This window comes from Bos indicus, chromosome 10, assembly GCF_029378745.1.
Source record: "Bos indicus isolate NIAB-ARS_2022 breed Sahiwal x Tharparkar chromosome 10, NIAB-ARS_B.indTharparkar_mat_pri_1.0, whole genome shotgun sequence".
NCBI classification, from domain to species: domain Eukaryota; kingdom Metazoa; phylum Chordata; class Mammalia; order Artiodactyla; family Bovidae; genus Bos; species Bos indicus.
The window spans coordinates 88,277,479-88,296,065 of NC_091769.1; the positions used below are offsets into that span (position 1 = coordinate 88,277,479).

Sequence of the window (18,587 nt, forward strand, 5' to 3'; positions counted from 1 at the left end):
GGGCTGCCGTCTATGGGGTCGCACAGAGTCGGACACGACTGAAGCGACTTAGCAGCAGCAGCAGCAGTTAGGGCAGGGAGCTGGAGCTGCTGGCCTCTCCGCTACCCCACGCAAACGCTGCCTGGAGGCATCCGGCCCCTGGCATCAGGTCTCCTTCCTGCAGCCCCGAGGTGGGGGTGGAAGAAGGCCAGGGCGCTTGCCTGTGTGACAAGGCAGAGCCGGGCGAGGGCCGCGAAGGGTTGGGCAGGGTCTGCCCTAGCTCTGGTTACTGACTGAAGCACCCCGGCACACTCGGGGGCCACCAGGGCGCTCAGCTTTAGGCACAGGGCAAAGACCACCGCCGTGTCCAGCCAGGCCTGCGTTTTCTTGAGGCTTCCATCCTTAGAAATCTGTCAGCTCCGGTTCTAACCCCAGCTCTGCTTGGCCAGGGGTGGGGTCTCAGGTGCAGCAATGGTGAGCACTCCAGTGCCTGGACAACTGAGAGGGTTCAGCAAGAACCTTCTACTATTCAGCGATTTTTTAATAGACTTTCGTACACGTTTAAATAGAAGCACTATTTCTTTCTTTAATTTGAAGTTCATGAAACAGAATCTCCTGAATTTGCCATTCAGGGTGTAAGGTTGGTCACCTGTTAAATAGACCTGAACCTTTCTCTTTCAAGCCTGCAAGTGCCATGGGCCCCAGCCCAGGCCTAGTGGTCCCTGTTTTAAAGAACAAGATCCTCACTTATCTTTCATTATGTCCTCTCCAAGCCTATCCGCCGGCAGTCTGCCCGCCTCTTTTCCAGTTTCCTCGGTGGTGTGGTAAGGGGGGTGGAGTGGGGTTTCCAGGAACCTCTCAGCCCACCTCCTTTGGTCCGTGGGTACAAGGTGGGTGTACCCTTCAGGCATGAACTGGCTGAGGCTCCATGCTAAACCCTCTGCTAGGCATGAAGTATGGAATCCTTGCCCTCTAGAGCATCTGCTGGCCAACCCTGTGCTAGGCATGAAGTATGGAATCCTTTGAGGGCCTCAGCAGCACTCTTCTTGCTCCCAGGCAAACTTGGCAAAACCATCTCTCTTCTCTCCCTCTTCCAGGGATGCGGGACTTGGGAGCACACCTTATTTCTCTCTTCCCCATCCCTCCTCACATCTTGGGGGTCTCTGGGCTGGAGCAGGGGAGCAAAGCTGCAAGGCAGCTGGCGTGTGTCCTAAGGCGTCCAGGAGATCCCCGAGGGAGAGCACAAAGGGCCTGGGGGCTGAAGGGAGAAAGCTGGGTGCTCGGGGATTAGACTCCCGGGTCGGCGTCCCATGGCCCTGCAGCCAGCTCGGCAGGTCGTGGGGAGGGCCACATGTATCTCTGGGGACCTTTATCTTTCGGTGCCCAGATGCCCAGGGCTCCGTGCAGGCCTGCTGGCTCATCTAAGGCTTCCCACTCCATCCAGTGTGCACTTCCTGGCAACAGTCTACTCTCGGGATGCTGCTTGCCTCTTCTCTCCTTTGGGCAGGGTCTGGAGTCTGACGGGTTAGCGAGCTGATGGCCTTAGCTAGTAAGCGGTGCAGTCAGCACTCGCTCTGCCTTTTTAGAGCCGGGAGGAGGCAGGAGGAGAGAGCTAAGTGCTCTCTAATCTCCGCTCCCCTGAGCGAAAAGGCCCAGGAACCTGCCTGAGCCTTGCGGTCTGGGTGGTGTATTCCAATCAGGAGACACAGGGGTGGACTCCACATTTGAGAGGCTGGGGAAAAGTCACAAAAGCCCCACTCCCGGCATCTGCCCACAGACTTGGGCATGAGGTTCTAATTGAGGAGAGGCCAGTGTTGTAGGGCCAGTGTTGTCACGGAGGCTGCTTTATCACCAACGATAAAGAGCTAACACGTTCTGAGATCCATGTCGATACTATGCAAGGGACTTTGAGTCATTACCTTTCTTCATTCTCATAGTAACTCTGTCAAGTAGATCCTGTTTATTTTGCCCTTGTATTACTGTTGAGGAAATGGAGGCAACGAGGTTAAGTAACTGGCTCGTAAGTGGGGGGGCCAGTATTTGACCTCAAGGCTGACCCTGGCCCCTCCTCCAAACCTCTGTGCTCCACTGTCTCCGTCACTTTAATGGACTGTGAGCAAGAGCTGCATCCATAGTTCCGACCAAGGCAAGGTCACCGGGTCTGGGTCAAAAGGGTGCTGGAGCTGGCTCTTAGATGGCTCGGGAGAGCCAACTGGGTTCGTCTTTCCAGTTTCTCAGTGACATCAATCAAGTTAGTGGCCTGGAAGAGGCCATGGTGGAGCATCTGCACCATGAGACTGGACAGATGCTACAGATCAAGGCTTTTTCCCTCCCAGAAGACCACTGGTCTAGCTGCACCAGCAAACACCGGGCCCTGGACGAGCTGTCGGTGCTTTAGGCAGCAGGTGCGAAGGAACATGCTAATCTGAGGCTATGCCTTCTCCCCAGGGGATCCAGGCTGTCCTGGGCAGGTGCTTCTAGTCCCAGCACCAGGCTGCAGAAGCAGAAAAAGCCCAACTCAGTGCCGAGGCCCTGCTGCTGCTGCTGAGTGCTCAGTCGTGTCTGTCTCTTTTCAACTCACCAGGCTCCTCTGTCCGTGGGAATTTTCCAGGCAAGGATACTACAGTGGGTTTGCCATTCCCTTCTCCAGGGGACAGAGAAGGCAATGGCACCCCACTCCAGTACTCTTACTTGGAAAATCCCATGGACGGAGGAGCCTGGTAGGCTGCAATCCATGCGGTCGGTAAGAGTCAGACACGACTGAGCGACTTCACTTTCACTTTCATGCATTGGAGAAGGAAATGGCAACCCACTCCAGTGTTCTTGCCTGGAGAATCCCAGGGACGGGGGAGCCTGGTGGGCTGCCGTCTATGGGTTGCACAGAGTCGGACACGACTGAAGTGACTTAGCATCTCCAGGGGTATCTCCCCAACCCAGGGATTGAACCCGGGTCTCTCACATCTGCTGCACTGGCGGGAGGACTCTTTACCACTATCGCCACCTGGGAAACCCAGCCTTGGCTCTACTGTTGACTGCTCGTGGCACCTCGGCTAAGGAATGGAATCCCTCCTGGGTGGAACGGGAACAAAAACGCTGTGACTTCACTGGGCCTTTATGAGGACTCGGGTGTCACAGACGTGTTGGGAGGTGGTAAACCGAGCTGTGCCAGGAAGGTTTTGGTCCTTTCCTAGCCTGCTTGTCCTCGACAGTTCTACCCCCCGAGGGGCTGCAGGATTCCCTCCTCTTCCCTCCAGCTCCTCTTGGTCCTAAGCAGGAGGGGGCATGGTCAGGGAGCCCCAAAGGCCCCCGGTTTCACAGTACACTGGACTCCTCTCCTCCCTCAGCTACGGTCCAAAACACATCAGCTCTTACCTCCTCCGGACCTTAACGTGACCCCTGATGAGAAAACGCCTGCCAAGACGGGGGCCTCTGGGGAGCAGAATGGACATCAGTGCTGCAGTGCTGGGCCGCTCAGCTGTCTCAAAGTGGACGCTCTCTCTCTCTCTCCTTATATTTGTGTGACGAGGTTACGAGAGGGAAAAATAAGGTCCAGCTTCCTGCTTATTTGGGAATAAGTTTAAATAAATACAAGTAACAACCAACATTACTCAAGTAACCTTATTCATGAGAGGGCCTCAGTGTCTCCTGCTATAGCCGGGTTCACCTGCCCAGCCCAGGGCCTCTGCTGGAGTCAGAATGGCTCAGACTCCAGACACAATGGAACGGTTCTTACACTCCAAACATTCTTTTCGTTCTGGGAGCCAGAGGGCAAGTCAGATTCAATTAAGTACAACAAGAACAACATGGCATTCAAAATAAGAGCTATTTATTACAAAAGTAAATGGCCTCTGATTATCTGTGGAAAAAAAAATTTTTTTTTAATATAAAATGTGGTTTAAGAAGTTGGCTGGAGGTTGAGCTGGCAAATGTCTCCTTCCTCCACCAGCACGTCTGCGGGACGTGTCACATTCTTCCGGGGGCTGGAGCCCATGTGCAGAGCATGGCTCTGACAGCCCCTTTCCCCAGCATCTTCTAACAACACAACTTGGGTCCTTGGAGCTGTGTTGGCCAAGCGTGCGCCAGCCTGGGCAAAGGAGGGGGTGGGGTGGGCAGACAGCTCTTCTCCCATCTCCGGAGAGCAGTGGAAGAGACCAAGGAAGCTCTTGTCCCCGGGGTGGCCAGATTAGGAGGGCGGCTGGGCAGGAGGCCACCTGAGCGTTTACCCTCCTTGCCCTCACCAGAGTGGCTGCCCCTCTGGCTCCTTCAGGGCACCTCCCTTCCAACGAGTTCCTATTAGGCAGTAAGGCACTGGGAGAAGCAGCCACCACCTCCCAGTTGTCAGCGTGGGGCCACTGGTTTTTGAAACAGTCAAGCCCAGGGTCTCCCGCATTCCATCTCCAGGAGAGCCCACCCAGAGGGCTGCCCCCTGCCCCCAGCTCAGAAGAAAGCAACTTGGTCTGAGCGAGAGAAGTGGGGGGCTGGGGGGCATGGGACAGCAGAGGTTCTCCATCCCTGCTCTCCCTCCCTTCCAGAAACACAATTAAGCAAGCAGCCCAGACTCAGCACCCGGCAGCAGTGCTTCCTGCTAGGGGAAGTCAAAAGGGCTGCAGCCCTGGGAAAGGGAGGTCACGGGGGCCCCAGATCTAATTAACAAACCTGCCTTGCTTTGGATGTGACTGCGTTTCCTCTATTAACATTAATGATGGTCGGTCTGAGCATCCGAGCATGGCCAGAAGCTTCCCTCCCCACCACCCAGTGGGTAGCACAGCCTGTCCTTGGGACCAATTTCCAGTCTCCGTGGCAACCACCGAGCAAAGCTCGAAAGAGCTCTGACCTTGGCAGAGCTGGTGGGGGCTACAGAGGAGGGAAGATGGAAAGTAGCAAGAGGTTCATCATTAAACCTTGAAGCATTACAGTCCTCTGAGACAAAAAAAAATACTTTGTCATGCACCAGGAGGATGAAGGCGGGCTGAGGGATTGGCCTTGGGTTAGTTCAGTTCTGGCCCAAGGGTTTTCCTTCTCTCTTTCACCTGGGGAGGAAGTAAAAGGAACAGCTCCGAGCTGCTTGCTTGGGCTTCAAGGTGGTAAAGAGAAGTTCTGATGCATGCCTAGGTGCTCTGGGGCCTTGGGGAAAAGGAGACAGGTGAAACAGTGACCCAGAGGAAGGGGGTGAAACAGAGAGAAAGGAGGGCATCAGCACTGGGGACCAGAGGAGGAGACATGGGGAAAGCTTAGTGAGTGACAGGAGCACTAGCCCAGAAAGGCTGGGCAACCTGGCCCCGGACACCCCACCGGGAGCTCAGCCCAACCCCTCACGTTCACCCTGGGTGCTAGGAGAGGGGCCGGTGGGAGAGCATGGGTCCCAACCTCACAGCCAGGCTGGATGCAGAAGGAAGGGGATGGGCAGCCACTAGTTGCCCCTGGCTCCCAGGCCCTGAGGACACAGCACCAGGGATGGGGTGCCGTGCCCCTCGCCAACCACACGCCCAGCATTCCCAGACGGCAAGGAGCCGAGGGCTGAGGAGGGCCAGCGGGGCTGCTTTGCACTGGGGCCCGGGCCCCTGAGCACACACTGCGGGCAGGAGGCGGGCCCTCCAGCTTGGGGTGTTTGGCTTAGGTATCTGCTTGTTTGCGGGAAGGAGGGCGGCACAGCCTTGACCATCCTGGCGGCTCCACCCGAGGTAATTCCCCAAGGCGGGGTCAGTGCAGTCAGCCTTCCTGGAGCTGAGAACTTCTGATGAATCTTACAACCCAATCCAGTGAGAAAAAAACACCAGAAAATACTACTGTAGCCCTGGACGATTTCTTAGAGTTTATGATGCTCCACTGTCCACAGCCATGGTCTACACTGCACAGGCACACGGACACACGCACGCTCACACTCATCCACTCATGGGGGACGGGGCTGAGAGGGAAGTTGTTTGTGGCTGAGCAGAGCCAGTGGAGGAGCCTCTGTGAGGAGCAGGGCCGCGGTGCTCCCCAGCGGGTTGCGTGCTGGCAGGCAGTGCAAGTCCACAGGCTCTTCGGGCTGCTTCCTCCACGGCTGGAGGGTCCGGGGACTGGCTCCACAGCTGGCCGTCCCCACGAAGGTCCTGGTCTCAGGCTGGAGTCCTCGAAGTGGCCTCAAAAGTCCCACGATTCCAGCCACCTGAGCCCGGCCATCGGACTTCGGGGGTCCTGGGCCAGGGGACCTACCATCCCATAAGCCAGAGGGTGGAAGAGGTAGAAACTGTGGGGGAGAACCCGGGGGGGGGGTGGCAGTTGGCACCCTAGGGCCTCGGCAGAGGCGGGGAGCCCTGAGACCCCTGACGCTCAGCTCCTCAGACCTTCTCTACCTACGGGACCCACCCTGAGGTGTCAGCACGCCTGTGTGACTTCACCACGTGGGGACACCATACTCTGGGACCTTGAAAGAGAGCGACTTAATGACAGTAAGGGAAAAGGACTCTTCTCAAGAGGCCCAGGAGACAGAGCAGTCCAGGGTCTGGTCATTGGCTGTGTGGCCCAGACTCTCTGTTAAAATGTGGATGTGCTCTCAGGTCACAAGTCTCCTATTCCCAGTTCAGGACTTTATGTTGCCCCTGGCCCCTCAAGGCCAGTGATGCTCAACTGCAGATCTGTGAGACTGTGAGATGGGGGAGGGGGCGGCCTGCCAAACAGCATCCTCCCTGCAGTTACTCTGAGCCACACTGCACCCCCTGGCGACCCTCTATCACCTGCCCCCCCTACCCCCCGCTGAGAGCCACGCCAGCTAGGAGCCAGGTAACTGCAGAGGGGTGCTCTCCAACATGAGCCAGAGAGGTGCAGAGCTGGGAGCCGCTGGCTAGAGGTGAGAATGCAGGGCGTTAGTGCATGTTTCTCCACCTGCTGCCCCTTCAGGTCACGTGGAGGGCTTTGGAAACCGTGGCTGACAGGGCCCAAACTGGGCTCAACAAAACCAGAACGAACCTCTGGAGACACAGCCAGGCACCAGTGTGCTTCAACAGGGGCTCAAAAACGCACCCAGGGCTGAGGCCTTGGGGTTGGGGGGTCGGCCATGCAGGTGCAGCGGGCGCTCACCTGTAGGCAGTTCCCAGGAGCAGGCTCAGGATGCCCAGCACGTGCACGCATTTGGCCAGCGGATAGGAGGCCAGGCTCCAGGCACAGAGCCGCAGGAGGGTGTCCCACAGAAGGCCTGGGGAGGAAGGGAAACCCCTCACTGCTCCGTCAGAGGACGTCTTCTGGGGAGGCAGATGGGCTCCCCCAGCACCGCCGCTCCACGGTGGTCTCGTCTGGCCCGCCCACCCTCATCACCCAGGTCCCAGAGGGCAGCGCTGACCTGTGAGCATGCTGGAGAAGAGCATGGCGGGGAAGTAGTGGTGGAAGTAGAGGACCCGGCCCATCAGGAAGAAGGGGAAGTAATGCATCATCCAGCCGAACAGGAGCTGCCCGCCTCCTCGCAGCAGGACCTGGGACAGCCCTGAGCCCCAAGCAGCACAGCCTGGTCAGCCGACAGGGACGGGCATGGAGCCTGCCCCGTGCAGCTCTGCCCCTTCCTCGCCATGTGACTCACAGTAGCCACGTCACCCGAATGGGCCTTCCGTCCCTCACCCCCCAGGGTGAACAACCCTACGGCGGCTGGCAGGAGAAGGAACTGCTTACTCCCTGGCCCGGGAGGCCTGGGCACCCCCAGCAGGGGCGCCCAACCTCAGGAGCAGGCCGCCCGGCCTCCGGCCCCAGCTCCCGCATCTCTGCTGCCACACAGATCTCTGCAGCAAGACGGGGCGGGGGTGCGGGCACAGGAGAGGACGGGGGTTGGGGAGGGGTGGCCTGGGACCATGTCTGCAGACACGGAGCTGCAGAGGCAGCAGAGGACCTGTGTGAACGTCTTGGATGCTGCAGCCCATGGCCTGGGGGCTGCTTTGCTCCTGACTAGAGGACAGGAGAGCAGAAGAGAAAAAATGGGCAGTCGTGCACAGAGTGTAGAGGTCAACAGTGAAGGCTCTGAACGCAGACCACCTGGGTGTGAACCTCAGTTCTGTCACCTACTGGGACAAGGTTCTTAACCTCCTTGTGCCTCGGTTTCCTAATCCATAAACAGGTAATAAACTCTGCTGGGAGGACACAGGGTTTAACACAGCACTAGGCATCTGGTGCTTTGAGCTCTAAAAAGTCACAGAGAAGGGAAGAAAGGGAGGGAAAGGCAGAGGATGGCCCATCAGCAGGCCAGCACTCCCCAAGTGCGGGCACCCTTTGGGCTGCTAGGTGGGCGCAGGGGAGCCCAGGGACCCGACCTTCAACCTCGACAGGCAGATGCGCGCCCCTCTGCACAGCCACAGCAAAGACGCTCGCTGAGAGGACGTAGAGGGCGATGCTCAGCAGGTTCAGCCACCAGACTACCTGCAGGGAGACGGGCACGGGCGGGTGAGAGGAGGCAGCAGCACCCTGCGGCACGCTCAGGGCCCCACCGCAGCACGAGGGGCACTCACCGGGTTGCCCAGCAGATACACTCGGAAGTCGGTGTCATTGGCCCCTGAGAAGCGCAGGCCCTGTGGAGCAAAGGACACAGAGTGGGGACAGGGCTCAGCCCCGCCCAGCCGCTTGAGTCTCCAGGGGAGGAAGACCGGCCACTTTTCACAGACAGGGAGCCTAGGCAGGAGGCTCGGAGCGGGCACTTTCTCCATGAGCTCCCTGGGGAGGCTGGGTCCAGCCGAGCACAAGCAGAGCCAGAGCCCGTCTCCGGCCACCCTCCGCCTGGCAAGGCCTGCCCCCACCACCCCAGCATCCCCCCACCGCCAGCCAGGCTCCACAGCCTCCTCCTCAGCTCCGTTCCCGGGGAGGAGCTCTCGCTTTGGGCCCTACCTGAAAGTTGATAGGCCAGTGCCAGGGTTTGGACGTGAACTCATTGTCCTTGGGCTTGAGGCCATTGTTCCCCTGCAGGAAAGTGGTAAGGAAAAAGCTGGTCCAGACAGAGCTCTAGAAGGCTGACAGGAACGTGAGGGTCGGGCATCTCTGATGTGTGGCCACATGTCCATGTCAAGACAAGCCCTCTCTCCTCTGCCCTCTCCCTCGTTGGCAGGGGAGAGTCAGGGGTCACTCTCAGTCACCGCACACCTGCTGACCACAGCTGCCCCACTTTGCCCAAAGAGTAGGCCTCCATGTCCTGGCAGAGACAGTCTGCTCAGACTCTCTGCTCGAAGGAAAGAGGCATGACAGGCCTGTTTCCCTTGGCACAAAATATATATCCATCTTCCTGGCAAAGGATAAGGTGTCAAGAGGATGAGGAGAGGGGCGTGTAAAATCAGGGCTCAGTTATTTGTTTCCTTGAAAGGCCAATTTCAAACCCAAACCCAGAACTCTTAAGTTCCTGGACTCTGGAAAAGTTACTTTAGCCTAGTGTTTCTCAGTAATTTTTTTTCATTACTACCTGTCCCCAGTCAATATTTTTAAGATATATTTTCCTTAAACACTCCCTTGCAGTGACATTTAAAGCATTTTTTAAATTGTGGTATAATTTATATATAACATTAGGTGCAAGTATACAACATAATGACTTAACATTGGTATATACTGCAAAACAATCAGCAGAATAAGTCCCCTCATGACATTTTAATACTATAGATATTCCGTTTAGCTGTTTATATAATGAATGAATACCTGTGTTTTATACATTAAAAAACTGTTTCCTTTTATTCGCCCTCTAAGAATATATTACTCCCCGGTTGAGAATGCACACTTTAGTCTGAAGGACTCAGTCTCAGTCCCTTCAGTCCACCAGCCAAGAATATCTAATAACCTGTCTTCATACGGCAAAATCAGACCTTTGCTAAAACAAGGCGCCAACCTCGTCATCAGACAGACTGAGAAGGCATTTCCCAAGGAGGAGTCAGGCCAAAGTTTCTCCACCTGGGCACTCTGACACTTTGGGCTGCAGATGTCTCCTGTGGGGGCTGGTCTGTGCAATGTAGAGTGGTGAGCAGCCCTAGCTTTTACTCACTGGATAGCACCCCTACCCATTATGCCAGCCAAACACATCTCCGGACATCATTAAATACCCCCTCGGAGGCACAAACCGTGCTCTAATAAGGACCACGGGTCTAGCTCAAGAAAAATCCAGGCCTGCCTGGTTCGTTGAACCACCAGCCAGGGCCTTATTAACCCAACGCCTCAAGGGCTTGGGAGTTGTCTGCAGGCCTCCCTATGGTGGCTGGGTTGCTCCTTCAGGGTAGAAAGTACAGGGGGGTGTCAGATCCAAATGGGCCAGTTGCACAGCCCCTCAACCACTATGGCCATCTTAAGAACCTCACAATGAAGAATGAATCATTCTGGACCCCAGAGCAACTGCTGAGGGAAATCAATTCCTTCCAGCCAGTACGGTTCAGCCCTAAACCAGGGACTCCAGCCAGAGTTACAACAAGCCAAGGGCATCCTACACATTAAACTCTTCAGAAACCGAGCTCCTTTAGTAAACCAAGAAATGGAAGCAAGGAAAATCTGAATATCTATGCATTGTTCTCTATGCTTAGTACCCAGGGGGCTTGTTCCAGCTAACCTCAGCAGGCATGGTGCCTTCTCTGCCCAGGCCTGAGACCCCTGCTCAGCTAACAGATGCCCTGTGGCTTCTACAGTCCAGACAATTTTGATCTCTCTCCCCATTGTGACTCTACATCCGTTGAATAACAAAGTTTCCTTATGTCTCTTTTCTTCTTTGATTCCACCTCTTAGATAATGAAAGAAGAAATGAGACTATTTATTTAGACTTAGTCTTAAAATTCTACCCAGATCTAAAATACTATTTTGACTGACAGGCATATATTCAAAAGAGCTCTGTCATCAGGCCACAGTGACAGCTACAAGCACAGAGTCAGGGAAGAAGTGACCCGGAGATTGGTTACTGTCAACTCATCACCTCCCAATGTGCAAAAATGACAAAAGTTGGATTTTTAAATTTAATCTGCTGAAATAAGTCAACTGTATTTACCAAGTGCTGCTTACATAATCACTTCCAGGAGAGACCAACTGACAGTGGCTCACCAGGAAAGAAAAAACAAGAGCTACTGCTCTCTGCATCAACGCAGAGGTCCACAAACCTGGCTCTAAACATTGTTCCTGCAGAGTGCCAGTTTTCCAGAAGCCACAGTAAAGAGCTTTCTCCCTCTACATCAAAACTGCAGGAGGGTTTTCCAATTCAAAGGGGAAATTTTAAGCTAGTGGGTAGAATTTTCTCAATTTACAGATTTTGTCTCTCAGTTGTTCTTAAACCTATGTCAGCTGTCAGCTACTAATGATAGAGCACAAACAGTGAGTCTTTAAAACCTTGAAAAGCATCAACCATGCCCCCCTATGCAGTCTGTTTCTCTCTGGGAACATGAGTGGGGTCCTGGTTGGGATTTTATGCTGCATATAAACAGCACACTCAAATTGGCCTTTCATCCTGCTGCTGCTGCTGCTAAGTCGCTTCAGTTGTGTCTGACTCTGTGCGACCCCATAGACGGCAGCCCACCAGGCTCCCCCGTCCCTGGGATTCTCCAGGCAAGACCACTGGAGTGGGTTGCCATTTCCTTCTCCAATCCATGAAAGTGAAAAGTGAAAGTGAAGTCGCTCAGTCATGTCCGACTCCTAGCGACCCCATGGACTGCAGTCTACCAGGCTCCTCCATTCATGGGATTCTCCAGGCAAGAGTACTGGAGTGGGGTGCCATTGCCTTCTCCGGGCCTTTCATCCTAGCTGATTCTAATTTCATATGATGGAATCAACTATCAGTGTCTCATGATTTTCAGCCAAGAGCACTGTAATGTTCAGGGGCTCTGCCACTTGAACAGATCTGAGAATCACTTAGAGGCAGAGGAGTGTAGTGGTCACTAGCACTGACTCTGAAGGCCTAGATCCACCGCTTCCATTTAGCTGTGACCCTGGGTAAGTCCCTTAACCTCTATGCTCAGTTCTGTCTTCTGTAGACTGGGGACAGAATCTCTGGAGGCCTGTAATGAGTAGTGAGTGAGTTAATACATGTGCAGTGCTTACAGTAGTGCCCGGCACACAAGAGCTGCATAAGTGTTCACAAAGTTACCACCAGCAGCATCACCACCATCATTCAGTGCCTTGGAAGACCAAGTTTAAGTCAGTATGTGAAGACACTTTCAGAGTCCTCCACAAGCGGGCAGCGGGCCTATAGCATGGTTACTGATTTGTGATCCAAATCTGCGGATGCCTAAGACTTCTTGGAGAAGCTTCCCAGTGGGAAGGGGTCACGGTACCCGGATCATCACCATGTGGGACTCCAGCATTATCTCAGGGAAACTGGGCTGCAGCACTTCCAGGCTGATGTTTGGCACTGGAAACAGAAAGATAGAGGCGTGAACCTTCCTCACACAGCCTCTCCTCACAGCTGTCTGTCCATGATATCCACTCTGCTGCCAGGGTCTGAGGGTAACCTTCCTGACAAGCTAACAAGCCTGTGAGAGTGTTGAGGAATTCTCCATCATTCCCTCAGCCTGTAGCACTCAGCAGGCATTCTGAGGGAGGCAATGGCAACAGATGAAAAGCCCCACCCCACCGCACCCCCAACCAGAGGCACCCACAGCCCTTGGGCCGTCACCCTTCATGATGGTGCTGCCCCAAATGCAGCTCCCACACCCGAAGCAGGTTGTGAGGACTGCGACCCAGCCTATCTCATTCACCAAGGCATCCCCAGGGCCCTACATGGCTCCCAGCATACTCGTCAGTGAATTGTTTAATTAGCTAGTTAATTAGCTGGTTGGTTAAATTAGGTGGTAAGAATGAAGTGGGAAGCATGAAGAAGAAAAATCAAGCCTAAAGGGGGTAGTTTAGGAGGCAGAGGATGAGCTCAGAGACTCGTTGAGTTGAAGATGACACTGGACCGGAAATGTCAAATTGGAGCCTGGGAGTATAAATACAGGATCGATCAAGGGCCGTGGCCATCACTTTCTGTAATAGCCTCAGCTGGATGTGGGGAGGGGAGGAGCCTATGCAGGGGCAGAAAGGGAAAGCACCAGCTTGCTCTGAGCCTTGAGGTTAGGGAGGTAACCACAGAGGGAACAGAGAGCCCAGAAGGAGGCAAGCAGAGGGACCTGCATTGCAGGCGGCAGCAGGAGTCAAATCCAGTGAGAGGCAACCAGCTCTGGCCCCAAGTGAGGCCACTGGTCACTTGTGGGAGAAGAATTTAAGAAGAATAGGAAGTCTAAGTGAGCAGGCAGAAAAAGGAGCTGCCCGTGCAGACAATTCATATGAAGAGACTAGGTTTAAAAAAGGAAGACAATGCAACAATAAGATACCATGGCAGCAGAGTCTGTAAAGGGTTATTTTCCTCAGATAAGAATGACTTAGAGATGTTCCCTTCAGAGCCAGCCCAGGACATGACCTCACTCACATTTGGGATTGATATGGTCCTCCACGTTCCAGATGGAGCTGAGGGTTTCCTTCAGGTATGGTGTGCATGTGACTTCCATCTGCTCCCAGCCCCTGTGAAAAGGAGTCACAATGTCTCTCAGAAGACCTGAAACTCACCAGACAGCAGTGCTGTCCAGCCGCATGGAACGCTTCTCTTTCCAACCTAGCGGTCATGCTCTTTCCAGCCTCTCACTTCTCTGTTTCATGACCATCCCAGAAGTAGTCTAGCCTACATCATGCCCAGTTTAGAGACACAGAACCAGAGAGTTATCACAGGCCAGAGATAGAAATGCTCAACTATTACAACATGTGAAACACCACAGGAACTCTGGAGCTCTGGGCTCCATAAAGTTCTTGATGGCTTTTCTCCCTCCATCCACCACAAAGAAAAACCAAACACGAGGGGAACACTGATCATTCGGTAATGGAAGTTCGGGGCATTCTCCTTGTAAGTGTGAAAGGAAAAGCATGAGCCACTGCTGGGATGCCAAACCCCCAGAGACTTACCACTTGGGCAGGACCTTTCCCGAGGAGCCCAGGACACAACCTGTGATCAGATGGATGAGGCGAATTCGACTTCTCAGCACTTTGATTCGGTTTCCAAATTTTCTGTTTATAACCTCAATCCGCCAGAAGTCATTCGAGTCCCCTGACCCATTCTGCCACATAAATTAAGAAAAAAATACAAATAAAACATTAATAAGATGACTTCAGAGAAGGCGCGTCAAAAAAGGGAGATGGCCAGCCTTTCAGATGCCATCATGTTACAGAGGTCAAAGACCAAACTGGCCTAAGTGACTGAGGTGGGAAAGAGAAAAAGAGGGCCAGAGAAACATCCCAAGGAACATCCCACGTGACTGCCATTTCCCCAGGCCTCATTATCACAACCAACAAAAGTAGTATGAAGCCTGGAACCTGAAGTCCAATCCTTCACTTCACAGAACTACAGTTTAAGTTCTAAATAGATGCTTCTGCCCTTAAATTAAACTCAAGACATCACTATGAGCCAACAGAAATAAATTTGGGTCCTTTGCATCCGTCACCATGGCCATATGGACACTCATCCATCTAAGGAATGTCTAGCCTAGATATCATACTATGGAAATTAAGACAGTTGTGTCTAATTCTCATCAGGAGATGCCCACCAGAAAAAGATGAAGTTCAGAGTCTTGGCTCTAGTATAATGTGGGATAAGCAAATGGAAAGAGGATTGGGAACTCTACCTTAAGGAACCCAGAGTCTTTACTGAAGCACCAAAGCCCTTGGAAGGGAACTTAGACAGCTGGTCATAAATCTATCTTCCCACTAGGTGTTTTTGCTTTCAAACTCCTTCCCAAGTCTTAAGTACTCATAGAGCTTCCTCAATAAGCTGCGTCACCCCAAGAAGGAAAAATCCAAAAGCAAGGTGGACAATATTCCTCTGCAGAACAGAGAGGTAATCCGTAAAAATAAAGCCAATGAGAATTTGGGATCTAGCAAAGGATAGACCTGTATATTCCTCTGGGTTCATATTGTGGCCCTGTGGCTTCTAAGTACAATATGATTTTAAAAAAGACTCAAATAGTATTCATATTTGACATTTATTATGTGTCAGAACATAAAAATGGCATGGTTATTATAGAGGCAAGAGATGGAAAAAAATAGACTTCACAGGCGGCCTTTCCCACAGCAAGCCTAGCCAAAAAGCTCCTGAATGCTAAGAGTCCCTGTGCAGCCAATCGTTAGGAACATTCCGGAATTCTGGGAAGGCCGCTCCGCCTCATGGCGCTGAGCCAGGCCCCACAATGTTTGGCGTCCTGCTCACACTCGAGTGGCTCACTTACTATGCCATAGCCAGTGACCTGATAGTGCTTCCGGGTCAGGGGGGCCTCGTGATAGTGACTGTGCAAGTTCCGAGAAGTCCTGGAAATGAAGAGAGAGAAGTGCCATTATCCTGAAGAAAAGAGATGTGTGATGTTTCTTCTTTTACCCAGGATATTCAGAGTCATCTGTTCAGGGAAGAAAAATTAGAATCAAAACTTCTAAATCCAACAAACCAGGACCTTCTTGCCCATTCACCCACAAGAAATACCCAGAGAACTGGAGAGCTGCCCAAGCCAGGAGGGACAGACCAACAGGAGTACTGGACCACGTGCCAAGAAAAAGGCTCCACTTCTTGTTCACCCATAACTTGAGCAGTGGGCAGAGGGGATGACTGAACACATTGGTGGTCTGAGGCAAGCTAGTCTGACTTATGAGGCAGCTTTAGGGGGAAGAAAATTAAAATTTGTAATCCACATATGCCAGAGACAGGCAAACCTCCTCCCTCCCATCTACTGTTTCTGCTCCTGTCAGTTTTACCAAGTGGGGATCTGTGCAGGAAGTGCAGGGTTTAACTGAGATTTTATTTACTTTTGCTTTTTGTAATAATCCTTACTTTTATCCATAACAAGTAGTCAATGTTCATTATAAAAATAAAATTAAAGTATCCATAATCCTACTGACTAGGGAAAAAACACTGCTTATAGCTTTTATATATATATATATATATATATATATATATATATATATAATAACCACTGATTTTATTTTAAAAATCTGTATGTGATAATTCACATAAACTTTTGCAGGGCTGCTTCTGTCATCTACTGTTCCCATTCATTTTGTACATAGTGCCCTATTTCCTTGAGTGTTTGGTTACTTTTTCGGTACACTGTTACTGAAAAACGATTTATAGGAATGGATAACAACATTTCTTTCCCAAAAGAGGATTCACATTTGCTTTTGGCCAGGTACCTAGGAGACATTACCACATCTAGGATTATGTTCATTTAAATTCATGCCTTGAAGATTTTCAGACAATCCATGTAAAATCAATTTGGATTGCAAATCCATATGAAGATCAGTTGGTAATCACTACTTCTCAGGAACCAGATTTTGTTTCCCTGACAAACCTTAACCCCCAGGGCACTCTGACTTCCCAAATAAACTCTGAATACAGGTAGATAGGGCAGATTTACCCTAACACCAAGCCTTTGGGGGTTATAAATCTGAAGTGAAGATCACAATAACTCACCACTTTGGGTGAGCCTAAAGCTTGGCCTTCAAAACTTCTTTCAAGAGGCAGTCAAAAACCAAAGCTCAAAACTCAAGATCGTAGGGACAAGGCAGACAGGGCCACAGCATCCCACTTTTTCTCTGTATTTCCCCTTTCACTGAGATTTTGATGTAGTAATTCCTTACTATTTTGTCTGTTCTTCATGCTTTTCAAAAGATGCTTTTACATTGTTCTGGCATTTTGAGTTATTTTCAGGGAGAACACTGGAGAAGTGAACTAGTTTGCCATATTCAGAAACAGACTCATATCTTTTTAAAGGCAACCCCTTACGAAGAAATTTTGGGCCCTTCAAATACTTCTCCCCCGCCCTCTCCCAGCTGCCCCTGGGCAAAAGGAAACTGAAAGGTACCCTCAAAGTCCAACTCAAAGTCCAAAGCTTCCCAAAGCCAAAACAGGCAAAGTAATTATTCTCCCATGTTAGCATAGCAGCCTTGCTCTGTTTACTAGGGCTTGGTCCACATCTGATTCTGTTTATTTCCTGCTTAAAAGAGCTCCCTACCTTTGGCGCTCAAACCACTCATTTATGCCAAACAGCAAATTTACTTACTCTTTGTGTTCTAGTCGAATGATGTCTCCATGTCTCACAAACTCCACTGGGAGTGAAGGGTCTAGGGGATCTGCCAAGAAGAAACAAGCACTGATGTCCGAAATCGTTCACTCATTAAACTAGTATTAATCGAGGGCCTACCAGTAAAGAGTTATAGTATTTACAATGTGGTAACTCCTGTTTGAGGTGCTGACAGAATGCTGTGGGACCAAAGCCAACTGTCTGAGGTGAGAAGGGAAGCGTGCCCCAGAGATAATGCTTGAAAAGACTCTTAAAGGAGAGGGAGAATTTTGTCAGGTGAACGAGTGGGGAAAAGGCACAGAGGTAGGAAAGAGAAAAACTCATTTGATCAATGGCAAATGACTTCACATGGTTAAGGCAGGCAGAAAGGAGAATGGGAATCGGTCAGGGGGTGGACAAGTGGGGCGAGACTGTGTATGCCAGGCTGGGAAACGTGGCCTTTATTGGCCAAGCACTGAAGCCCCCAACTAGAAGATTTTTAAGCTGGGAAGATAAATAATAAGATTTTCCTTTGGGTAGTAAAAATAAAGTCTGCCAAATATTAATCCCATGCAAATGATCATTTGCGCAGCTCTCTTCAAAATCAAACGTTAAACCTGCATATTTTGCTAGTGATTATCTTGTCTCTGGCAATAGACTTGATCAATGTGAACCAAAGAAAATGATGGAAGAAAAGGACTACTTCTACATCATCAGGAAGTCAAGACCAATGAAGATCTAATGAAGTGACGACAGTGGAAAAGGAAAGTGGCAGTAATCAGAGCAACACAGAAGGATCCTTGCAAATTTCTGTCCCAGGAGTGGACACCAACACTCAAGGTCAGGAAAGAGATCTACCAGGACAAATCACTGGCTCGCAAGAGAATTCGAGACCTCAGCTGGAGAGATGCCCATTCCTACGCTGCCTCCTAAGGTCTCTTAAAAAGAATAATCAGCAAGATGACAGATCAGGTACATCAACGGGGAGGGAAGTTTTACTTCACATGGGCCTGTGGGGGAGGGGCACTCACGGCCATCAAGAACACAGAACCCTTCATCTAGACAGTTCCCACTTCCCAAGTGCTTGGGGCGACCTGCCTTCACACGACTCCTTCGTTACTGGGTGAAACGCAGCCACCTTAACCTGGAAGCTACAACAGGGTAACAGAACAGGGATGCTTAAAGAGCTGGTCTGTGCCCACTTGACTTTAGAAAGACAGCTGGTCTTCCCTCATAAATCCTCATTGCAATAGACCACTTATATTTGGCCTGTTAAGTCAAAGCACAATCTATACCAGTCTTATAAGGGTACAGAACAGACCCGGCAGAGGAGCCTGGCAGGCTACCATCCACAGGGTCGCAAAGAGTTGGACATGACTAATGCGACTGAGCATGCAGGCACACAATGGTGTCATAGTTCATATTACTGAGGAGTAGGTGCAAAGACACTGGTCATGTCGGTCACGTTTCTAGTCAGAAAACCATGGCAATAAGAGGAGCTGGGGAAAGGAACAGAGAAAATGAATTCAGATGAGAAGTTGCCACTTCTCCATGAAGACCAGGAGCAGCTGACTC

General features: G+C 51.6%; 1 protein-coding gene across 3 annotated transcripts in view; it reads right to left on the reverse strand.

The window, feature by feature from the left end:
* Window positions 1-5,770: 5,770 nt before the first annotated feature.
* POMT2 (protein O-mannosyltransferase 2) overlaps window positions 5,771-18,587 on the reverse strand; it is a 44,777-nt gene continuing 31,960 nt past the window's right edge. For 2 of the 3 annotated variants that reach the window (XM_070797915.1, XM_019969303.2), the window contains 11 exons: window positions 17,013-17,082; window positions 15,192-15,270; window positions 13,876-14,027; window positions 13,349-13,440; window positions 12,216-12,292; window positions 8,821-8,892; window positions 8,448-8,507; window positions 8,253-8,358; window positions 7,298-7,438; window positions 7,039-7,153; window positions 5,771-6,170 (listed from right to left, as the gene is read on the reverse strand). In XM_070797915.1, the coding sequence (XP_070654016.1) occupies window positions 5,870-6,170; window positions 7,039-7,153; window positions 7,298-7,438; window positions 8,253-8,358; window positions 8,448-8,507; window positions 8,821-8,892; window positions 12,216-12,292; window positions 13,349-13,440; window positions 13,876-14,027; window positions 15,192-15,270; window positions 17,013-17,082 (1,265 nt within the window). In that variant the 3' untranslated portion in view covers window positions 5,771-5,869. Of the gene's footprint in view, window positions 6,209-7,038; window positions 7,154-7,297; window positions 7,439-8,252; window positions 8,359-8,447; window positions 8,508-8,820; window positions 8,893-12,215; window positions 12,293-13,348; window positions 13,441-13,875; window positions 14,028-15,191; window positions 15,271-17,012; window positions 17,083-18,587 lie in introns of all 3 variants that reach the window. The other variant, XM_019969304.2, reaches the window with a different exon arrangement.